Source organism: Brachyistius frenatus, unplaced genomic scaffold, assembly GCF_029030835.1.
Source record: "Brachyistius frenatus isolate BFR_SWC_R1_liver_20210118 unplaced genomic scaffold, ASM2903083v1 Contig_631, whole genome shotgun sequence".
Taxonomy (NCBI): Eukaryota; Metazoa; Chordata; class Actinopteri; family Embiotocidae; genus Brachyistius; species Brachyistius frenatus.
The window spans coordinates 18,950-29,735 of NW_027211230.1; the positions used below are offsets into that span (position 1 = coordinate 18,950).

The 10,786-nt window shown below is 52.3% G+C and overlaps 1 protein-coding gene across 1 annotated transcript; it reads right to left on the reverse strand.

The window, feature by feature from the left end:
• Positions 1 to 554: 554 nt before the first annotated feature.
• On the reverse strand, positions 555 to 10,533 carry LOC138614948 (E3 ubiquitin-protein ligase RNF19A-like). The gene is made up of 9 exons (XM_069688563.1): positions 9,543 to 10,533; positions 7,443 to 7,651; positions 5,800 to 5,944; positions 5,387 to 5,549; positions 3,711 to 3,825; positions 3,202 to 3,363; positions 2,722 to 2,935; positions 2,495 to 2,638; positions 555 to 1,961 (listed from the first exon to the last, which is right to left on the reverse strand). The coding sequence occupies exons 1-9, from the start codon at positions 10,253 to 10,255 to the stop codon at positions 878 to 880; spliced, it is 2,949 nt and encodes a 982-aa protein (XP_069544664.1). The 5' UTR covers positions 10,256 to 10,533; the 3' UTR covers positions 555 to 877.
• Between the last annotated feature and the right edge of the window lie 253 nt (positions 10,534 to 10,786).

The following is a 10,786-nucleotide window of genomic DNA, read 5'->3' on the forward strand; positions in this document are numbered from 1 at the left end:
GACAGACCGACAGTGACAGAGTGACAGACCGACAGAGTGACAGACTGACAGAGTGACAGACCGACAGAGTGACAGACCGACAGACTGACAGTGACAGACCGACAGAGTGACAGACCGACAGACTGACAGTGACAGACCGACAGAGTGACAGAGTGACAGACCGACAGAGTGACAGAGTGACAGACCGACAGAGTGACAGACTGACAGTGACAGACCGACAGAGTGACAGAGTGACAGACTGACAGTGACAGACCGACAGAGTGACAGAGTGACAGACCGACAGAGTGACAGACCGACAGACTGACAGACCGACAGAGTGACAGACCGACAGAGTGACAGACCGACAGAGTGACAGACTGACAGACCGACAGAGTGACAGACTGACAGAGTGACAGACCGACAGTGACAGACCGACAGAGTGACAGACCGACAGACTGACAGACCGACAGAGTGACAGACTGACAGAGTGAGTGAGTGACAGACTGACAGAGTGAGTGAGTGACAGAGTGACAGACTGACAGAGTGAGTGAGTGACAGAGTGACAGCCCAACAGAGTGACAGCCCGACAGTGACAGAGTGACAGAGTGACAGACAGCTCGTCAGCGGCTCACAGCAGAAACACCAGCAGTCACAACCTCAACCCTTCGACACGGCTTCACCTCACAACCTTCAACACCTGCCACGGCCTTCTGACAGTCGGAGGACACACAGCTCTGTTTTCCTCAAAGGCTTTTATGAAGGACGTACATCCCATAATAACAACGATGGCCCCTTTAGAAGGGAATAAGAGTTAAACTGTAAGTTATGGTTGTTAGTTTAGTGGAGGAAAGATGTTAAAGAAAAACTGTGTCTGTGCAGCACTTAAGGTATCGAGATGTTATATATCAGTCTGTATACAAGAGTTCTTGGGCTGCAGCTGAGTTTGGGTCGGGTGCTGGGTTTGGGTCAGGTGCTGGGTCTGGGTCGGGTTCTGGGTTTGGGTCGGGTTCTGGGTGGGGTTCTGGGTTTGGGTCGGGTGCTGCATTGGGTGCTGGGTCTGGGTCGGGTGCTGGGTTTGGGTCGAGTTCTGGGTTTGGGTCGAGTTCTGGGTTTGGGTCGGGTGCTGGGTTTGGGTCGGGTGCTGGGTGGGGTGCTGGGTTTGGGTCGGGTTCTGGGTTTGGGTCGGGTGCTGCATTGGGTGTTGGGTCTGGGTGGGGTTCTGGGTGGGGTTCTGGGTTTGGTGGTTGTTGTTGGTTTCTTTTAGCAGCTCTCCGGTGTTGCTGAGAGAATCCAGCTCAGCGGGGGACACCAGGTTCAGGTTCTCCTCAGTAATGAAGCAGAGCGGGGAGAGCTCTGCGCCGTGACCCAGGGAGGAGGTGGTGGAGGTGGGGGAGTGGGGGGGGATCGGCGCTCCCGGTCCCTGGGCGGAGGAGGAGGAGGAGGAGCAGGAGGCGGGGCAGGCGTCCAGGCGGTCGTTCTCCACCTCCGGCAGCGGGCTGACGGTGGCGAAGCGTGTGTGGTAGTCGCCCCCCCCGGAGCCGTGGCTGCAGGACGTCTTCATGCTCTCCAGGTCGGAGCAGCTGAACTCAGAGAAGTGGCTGCAGTGGGAGTCGGCCACCGACGGCAGGCTGCCGCTCAGCGACGGGGAGTCGAACTCGGAGGAGTTGGTGCTGCGCTGCTCCAGCAGCTGAGCGTCCATGTCCTCCCGCGTCTCGTTGATCTTGGTGCCTCCGCCGCCTTTCTTGCGCAGCTTGCCTTTGCTCTTTTTGCCCCCCGAGCCAGAGGAGGACGAGCAGGACGCCTCTTTGGCCCATTTAGCGGAGGTTCCTTTGCCCTCGGAGGAGGTGCAGCCGTTGGAGGCGCAGGTCCAGCCGCAGCGGCCGGCGTGGCTGCCGTCGTCCACGCTGCTGCTGCCGCTGTGATGCCGCAGTTTCCCGGGTTTGGATTCGATGTCGACCTGGACCTCCATACTGTTCCCGTCTCTGGGAGGAGAGGACGAAGCAAACAGGAGACGTCGTCATGACAATTATCTCTCCCTCTGGGAAATCGGGATCACTATAATTAACGCAAATTCAAGCAAGCAATATCTGCGAGAAGGTTTTTTTTATTCCTTTGATTTTTCTGCAAAAAGTTGAATAAATACATAGAAAAGATTAGAACTAAAATATTTCTGTGATGTGCAGCAGGATTATTATCACAGGAAGTGATTACAGATGTATTCCTTTATCAGTTAGTGATTAAAAAAAAGAAAAAAGGTATTTTGTTTTTCTGAAATTGTAATTTTTTTTTCTAATTCCCGCAATTTTACACAAAAAACTCACTTTAAACTCCAAAATCAACATTTTAGAGAAAATCTACAAAAACAAACATTTTTGATCGCAAACAAACACCAAAAAACTTCTGGAAATCCTGGAGGGGCCGACTCATCCATCCTGAATCCCGTCTCTGTAGAAGTGTTGTTTGTATCGTGATCCCAGACATGCCGGGTCTGTGGAAGGACACCACCACTACGAACCTGTCCAGGGGCGTGTAGGCGTTGAGAATGGACCCGGCCATGGCTTTGGTGCTGGCGTTGTCGCTGATCGTTCCCAGACTGACGGTTCCAGACTCGCCGCTGAGACTGCAGCGCTCCTTCTGCACGTCGGCCTGCACCTCCAGCCTGACGACACCACAGGGGGAGATGGAAGGCGTGCAGCAGAAACCGTGCAGAACGTTCACCGAGGTGTGTTTCTGTTTCACTACCTGTTCAGGTAGTTGACCACGGCGCTGCCGGACAGGCTGCCGGTGATGCTGGCTCCAGCCAGCGCCGTGGTGGAGGCGGTCTCGCTCAGGTTGTCCCTGATGGCCCCCAGACGGTCCATGTGGCTGCCGCTGGCGCTCAGGCTGCCCGTCAGCCCCCCCACGCTGCCCTCACCTATACTGGGGTTGTTCCTGGTGTCCGCAACTGATGTTGCATCTGTACACAAGATAAAGATCCTCAAGATGAAACCACATCTGGAAATATATGAACAGAGGAAAATGGGTCAGAAACCAAAGACGGTGTCGTGTTAAAAATGTTGTCGTGGGTGTTTTTCTAAGCAGCTGTCTGTTGGTGGTTCATAAGAGAACAGCTCGGTGTGAACGAGCACATCTGTGACGAAATAAAGGCAGATTGTGGTGTTTGACATCAACGCGAGGTGTCGGTGGGCGTCGGCGGGTCAGAGCAGGACAGAGGAGACGTACCGGTGGCGGCCGTCCCGCCGCCCACGTTCAGCTCGTTCTCATCGTCGAACTCGATGCGTACTCCTTTTCCATTCCCCGCCGAGACGCCACAACCGCCACTACGGCACAGAGAGATGGGAACCACGCCGTAGACGTACGCAAGCATGATGGGAACACCGATGCCTGAAGGGTGGGAGACACACAGAGACACAGAGAGAGACACAGAGAGACAGAGACACAGAGAGAGACAGACACACAGAGAGACAGAGACACAGAGAGAGACACAGACACACAGAGACACAGAGAGAGACACAGAGACACAGAGAGAGACACAGAGACACAGAGAGAGACACAGAGAGACGCACAGACACACAGACACACAGAGACACACAAAGACACACAGCAATGAGTTAGAAACAACGGTGAAGGCCAAACAGTCTTGCTGTCTCTCAGCTGTTCCATCTTTATGGAACAACTCAGGAGGAGGAGGAGGAGGAGGAGGAGGAGGACAGGTTGGAGAGCTCACTGACCGACGGTGACTGCAGCCACCACCGGGGACACGATGACAGACAGCGTCACTCCTCCAGCGATCACCAGGTTCCTCTTGTGGTTGGAAATGTCTTTGCCTTCGTAACGGTTATGGATCTGAAAAAAAAAAGAGGGAGGGGGGTCAGGCCAAAGAAAATGACAAATCAAGGATCACGCAGCAACATTCTCACAAACAGAAGTATGTGTGGCCTGACGGACACCGCAGAAGAAGTAGTGTTACCATGGTAACATTAGGATGTCACTACGAGACGTGCTGGTTTACCAACAGCAGCATCGTGTCGGTAAAGACAACCTTCAGCTTCCTTTTCTGCCAACAACAACAACAACACAAGACGTGTTGGACGAAGGCGGCGAACACAAACACCAGCAGAGCTGCAGCCTCGTCACTTTTCTCTTTCTGCACACACTCTCCATGTTGGACTCAGAACACGGCCCACAAACAAATCAAGAGGAAACCAAGTCATCCTCAAAACTACAGGAATGTGTTCTCAGCCTGCAGGGAGGTCACATGGTGGCCACTAGATGGCAGCGCACAAGATCTTAAAGGATCAAAGCACCAAGAAAAACACTTTACAGCAGATTCAAGTTCCAGTAGAAAGGTGAGAACTGTTTTCATAAGTTTGGAAACCCCGAACAGACTGAAGACGAACTGGTGGACTAATGTGTTCCATGAAAAGACTAAAGGAAGTCTAACAGCAGAGAAGAAGAACAACTGGAACAGATTCATCAACCGAGTCTCTGCTGCAGCACACGCGTGACAACATCCATGAACACGCATCGCTCCCACAGTCAGCTGATATGAAACGTCACGTGACCTCGTGTCGTGTCTGTGGCTTCAGTGAGTCACCAGGACAACAGCAGCATTCCCTTCATGCTGGGATGTCTCAGTGTCATGTGATCACGCTTTGAAAAGTTTACTGGCTGCGGCTTCGTCTTGGCAGCATTGAGGGGAAATCTGGAACCTCAATACTTTCATGTCACTGGAATGTGGAGTTCTCACACACACACACACACACACACACACACACACACACACACACACACACACACACACACACACACACACACACACACACACACTCACTCACACACACACACACACACACACACACACACACACACACACACACACACACACACACACACACACACACACACACACACACACACACACACACACACACACACACACACACACACACACACACACACACACACACACACACACACACACACACTCACACTCACACACACACACACACACACACACACACACACACACACACACACACACACACACACACACACACACACACACACACACACACACACACACACACACACACACACACACACACACACACACTCACACACTCAGTCACACACACACACACACACACACACACACACACACACACACACACACACACACACACACACACACACACACACACACACACACACACACACACACACACACACACACACACAACCAGAACCAGCTGGTTGCTGGTTTGTTGACTTTGATTGCCGATAACTGAACTCCATTCAGTCGAGTGCTCCGCCTGCACCTCCAGCCGTGACGGCTCCATGCATGCGGACCTTCAGGTCCCTACATGAAGAGTCATGTAGGGACCTGAAGGTGCCGTACACTCACCTTCCTCCCCACGTATACGGGGATGCCGATGATCATGGCGGGGATCGCTATGCCAGCGATGAGAGCGATGCCGACCGGAGCGCCCACCAGGGTTCCCAGCTGCCAGAGGATCTTCTTCTTCCTGCTCCACGGCTTCTTCCCCCAGAACGTACAGCCTGACGGACTGAGACGGAGGTACAGGGTGGGAGGCGGGGTCAGAAACCACCACATTAACAGAGAGCTTTCTCATCTCAGCCACTACTCAGCAAGCACAAATACATCTAGTAATAAGTTTTACAACTTAACAAGCTGCAGAACGTCAGAAACAAACAAGTTTCCACTAAATCTAACAGACTGTAATGTTCCTGTCTATGTGTAACACTACAACAGCTGGAGGGTGTGGGTGAGTTGTGAGGATGGGTGGAGGTGCTGACCTCAGGTAGTGCAGGTCTGAGATCTCCTTCATGCAGAGCCAGCAGAACTCACAGCCGCACACGGCGCAGGTCATGTGGTTACAGCTGCCGTCGTTCATCTTGATGATGTAAGCAGCGCAGCGCGGACACGGCTTGATGTCATCAGCTGAGAACAAGTTTCACCATTAAACCTTTTCTTCTTTTTTTAATTACCTTTCAATTCATACAGTTAATTTACCAACATAAACCAAAGACAGCATCAAAAAATAAAAGACACAAAAGACGAACAAATTGGAAAGAATAAATAAAGTAGTAATATCACATTCTTCCTCTAACTTATTATTCCACAGAAACATTATAATTCATATTCAGTCACATAATATAATTGACAGGAAGTGAGGATGAACCACATCGTCTGTCAGTAAGGACTCCAGACTTCTCCAGTTCAAGCATTATTAACTTCAACCGTTGCCATCTCACCTCCCTGTGTCTCCGTGTGTGTCTCTCCTTGTGTGTCTCCGTGTGTGTCTCTCCTTGTGTGTCTCCCTGTGTGTTTCCTTGTGTCTCCGTGTGTTTCCTTGTGTCTCTCCTTGTGTGTCTCCTTGTGTGTCTCCTTGCGTGTCTCCTCGTGTCTCTTTGAGTGTCCTCCTTGTGTCTCCCTGTGTGTCTCCTCGTGTGTCTCCCTGCGTGTCTCCCTGTGTCTCCCTGCGTGTCTCCCTGTGTGTCTCCCTGCGTGTCTCCCTGTGTCTCCCTGTGTGTCTCCTCGTGTCTCCCTGTGTGTCTCCCTGCGTGTCTCCCTGTGTGTCTCCCTGCGTGTCTCCCTGTGTGTCTCCCTGCGTGTCTCCTTGTGTCTCCCTGTGTGTCTCCCTGTGTGTCTCCCTGCGCATCTCCTCGTGTCTCCCTGGGTGTCTCCCTGCGTGTCTCCTCGTGTCTCCCTGCGTGTCTCCCTGTGTCTCCCTGCGTGTCTCCTTGTGTCTCCCTGCATGTCTCCTTGTGTCTCCCTGTGTGTCTCCCCGTGTGTCTCCCTGCGTGTCTCCCTGTGTGTCTCCCTGCGTGTCTCCTCGTGTCTCCCTGTGTGTCTCCCTGCGTGTCTCCCCGTGTGTCTCCCTGCGTGTCTCCTCGTGTCTCCCTGCGTGTCTCCTCGTGTCTCCCTGCGTGTCTCCTTGTGTCTCCTGTGTGTCTCCCTGCGTGTCTCCCTGCGTGTCTCCTTGTGTCTCCCTGCGTGTCTCCTCGTGTCTCCCTGCGTGTCTCCCTGTGTGTCTCCCTGCGTATCTCCTTGTGTCTCCCTGCGTGTCTCCCTGTGTGTCTCCCTGCGTGTCTCCCTGCGTGTCTCCTCGTGTCTCCCTGTGTGTCTCCCCGTGTGTCTCCCTGCGTGTCTCCTCGTGTCTCCCTGCGTGTCTCCTTGTGTCTCCCTGCGTGTCTCCCTGCGTGTCTCCTTGTGTCTCCTGTGTGTCTCCCTGCGTGTCTCCCTGCGTGTCTCCTTGTGTCTCCCTGCGTGTCTCCTCGTGTCTCCCTGCGTGTCTCCTCGTGTGTCTCCCTGCGTGTCTCCTTGTGTCTCCCTGCGTGTCTCCCTGTGTGTCTCCCTGCGTGTCTCCTTGTGTCTCCCTGCGTGTCTCCCTGTGTGCGTCCATGCGTGTGGTCCAGAGATCTTTGGGTCCACCTACCTGCAGCGCCGCTCTCTTGGCTGTAGCTGAGGGAGGAGGAGCGGACGGTTCTGAGGCGGAGGCTCTGGGCCCGCTGCTGCCGGGCTGCATCACAGGTCTGGTTGGGATGCCACAGCTGCTTACAGTGGTAGCAGAACTCGGTGCCGCAGCCCTCCCTGCCGCACGTGATCTTTGGACAGCTGGCACACCCGAAGGCTATCACTGCATACCTGGTGGAAGACACACAAAGCACTCAATACACAATGACATCATCATAACAACGACAGCTTAATCCGTCTTCTCACAATTACAGTAAGTGAGCTTCCAAAGTGGCGAACCAGAGAGACACTTCGTGTCCTTCTGCTCCGTCCTGACGCCGGAGAGGACGTCTGACATTCAATCAGTGTGATATCAGCTAAAGTAACACGTGTCTACGGTTCTTAAAAATGTCCCATTACCAACTTTTGAACACTGAGAATACGTCAGGCAGGTTTTAACTGCTCCTGTTAACTGCCTTTGTCAGCCTGAAGTCTTTTGCTCTTACCAAAATAAAAAGATGAGTTGGGCTTTCACGTCAATTCAAACACTGGATGTGTGAGGCGGTGTCAGGGCCGACAGACTGGAAGGACTGTTAGCTGAGGACGCTGAAACACTGAGGAACCACACACAAATATCTACGGGTGGATGTTGTGCAGTGTTTTGAACGCTCTCTACATCCCAGTAGACCTGCAGCTTTCTACCATCACGCAGAACAGGAAAGCTGATCCAAGACAAAAGTCTGTCATTGTTTCATGCAACAGCTACTTCAGCTTTCCTGAAAACACAATAAAACATGCTTCCAACTATTCTTACCCTCCTAATGCATCTGCTGGTACTACTGCAAAACAGGACATCCTTCAAAACCAAACAAAACATGCAGCTGACCACCTCCTGAAGGTTACTGTGAAGAATGAAGCACATTCAGCGCCTCCAGAAAGTCACAGGGATGGTTTTTAATAGCCACCTGACCTCAAACAATTCCTGGAAGAAAAGGAGATGGCCGAGTCTCCGAACATAATATAAACGGGTACATGAGGGAACGCTGCTCAAGGATCAGGATTCTTCCAAATAAGTAGCAGGAATTTGAAGTTAATGCAACTTCCTCTCTGGTTCAGGGTTGTTGCTGGATCTTCAAAAGGTAAATAAAACTCAAGTATATTATAAAACCCCATATTATACTTAGTATTGCAGAGAAAACAATGGTTCCGTTTTCTATAATAGTCCAATCTGGACTCCTCTTTACTTTTGTAAATGTTTAACTGCCTACAGTTCAGGAACTTTGGACACGCGTCCACTCAGCTCCATTTAAAAGAGCTGCTGATTTGATTTGTCACCATTTGACCCTGCAGGACACCGGACACACTGCAGTGACGCATGGAGGCAAATCAACCAGCTGTCACTCAAGTAGGGGATTAGACGGCACAACTGGATTACTGTTAGAGAGGCACGCAGCCAGTCAGACACTTACAATGACATGAAAGCATAAAGACAGCATGGCGGGGATGGGAGGGGTTTAAATAACCCACTCCCTGTAGAAAATCACACTAAATGGAATTTACATGCATGAAAAGAGAAAAGTAGGTTGATGATCAACTTCCACCATGACAACTGAACAAAGGGAATATTATCATCCTGAAAATAGAGTACGGTCAGACTCAACCATCTTCTATCTGTTTTTGGTTTATTTACCTCTACAGACACAGACAGCCTTTAGTTCATGGAAACTGCTTTTATCTGTATTCCGGGATGATTTTCACAACCACTTTATCTCTGCTCTCCTGGGGTGTACCACACTGTATTCTTATAATCTTTAGTATGATAAATAAAACTCGTGTTGTGATATTGGCATTTGTGGGTGACATCACCGACCGCTACAACGGTCCGACAGACGGATGGTGCTCTATCAAAATAAATATACACATGGAAGGATGGAGCATTTTCTTCCTACTTCATGACTTGGAGATGCTTCGACTACACTCGGTCCTTCACCTGTTTTATTCAACACTATTTTCTCATGTAATGGGAGATGCTTGACGTATCTACTCCATGAGACAGTGCTGTGTATTTGAAGTCGCTGCTCACCCACAGTCTGGTGCAGGGCACCAGCGGCAGTCGGGGTCGGCCACCAGCCACCTCCTCAGCATGAACTCCTCGTATTTTTCCATGAGCGCGCGCTCCCCCAGGATCATGCGGATGTCGTGCGGGTTGAAGCGCTCCGAGCACTCGGGGCAGCTGATGTTGACGCGGGACTCAGAGATCTCGATACGCAAGTACTGGCGCAGGCAATCGATGCAGGAGCGGTGGTGACAGGTCATGATGTCAGGGAAACTCTCCCTGGAGTGGCGCAGAAGGCACAGCGGGCACTCCAGTAGATCCGCCCCCACGGGCCCCCCTGCCTTGGAGGAGGAGGAGGTGGAGGAAGAGGGTCCTGAGGCAGATGAGGTGGAGGCAGCAACAGCAGCAGAGGCAGCTCCGGTCCCAGTCACAGAGAAGAAGGCAGAGTTCTTGTCGTTACACATCTCGGAGTGGATGCTCTCGATGCTGGCGATGCCATCCACCCCCCCCAACCCCCCAGGTCCAGGATGCTGGAGCTCTCGGGACCTTTGCCGCCCCGATTTGGACTCCCGTCCTCGCCGTCTGAAAAGAGAGGCCAGGGAGAGGCGCCTCTTCTTGGGGGCCTTCTTCACAGAGGGCAGGGAGATGGAGGAAGCAGTGGACTGCAGGTCCCGGTCAGAACCCATCACCCCCACCCCACCACCACCGAGGCCCAGCTGCTGGTGCTTCTGCAAGCTCATATCTCCGGAGCGAGGGGAGGGGTGTGCCAGCGGGGAGCCAGGGCTGGGGAGCCTGTCCCTCACATGTGCAGAGAGGTCGGGGAGTTGGATGGGGCTGGGGGAGGGGGTAAGGTGGTGGATGGGGGAGAGGGAGGGGGGTCCAGGGTGGGGGGACAGGGCTCCGGAGGGGCCGTCTGTGTTTAAGACATGGTGGCTTCTCCTGATCAACCTCGTGGTCACATCTAATAGCCGGATCGTGGCGGAGGGGTGGGGGTCGCCTGGTGTGAAACTGATGCAACAGAACCTGGAGGGGAGGTGAGGGGGAGAGAGAGGGGAGGGAGGGGGAGAGAAGAAAGGAAAACAGATGTTAATAATCACTTTCAATAACCACTCAGTCAAAAGGTTAAAAGTAAAACTTCCAAATGTAAAAACAAAACAAAAACTAATCTAGATTGTGGTGAACTTTAATATAAGAATGAAAAAGGACAGAAAGCCCCCCACTGCTGGGGGGTGATAGGAGCCAATGTTCCTCACCAGAATGACGTTTTCTTT

Excerpts from the sequence above, each read along its gene's own strand:
- LOC138614948 (XM_069688563.1), bottom strand. The coding sequence starts at position 10,255 with ATGAGCTTGCAGAAGCACCAGCAGCTGGGCCTCGGTGGTGGTGGGGTG. Across the intron at positions 7,652-9,542 it reads TGCCCTGCACCAGACTGTGG|GTATGCAGTGATAGCCTTCG; the intron begins GTGAGCAGCGAC and ends GTCTTCCACCAG. Across the intron at positions 3,364-3,710 it reads GGTGGCTGCAGTCACCGTCG|GCATCGGTGTTCCCATCATG; the intron begins GTCAGTGAGCTC and ends CCCACCCTTCAG.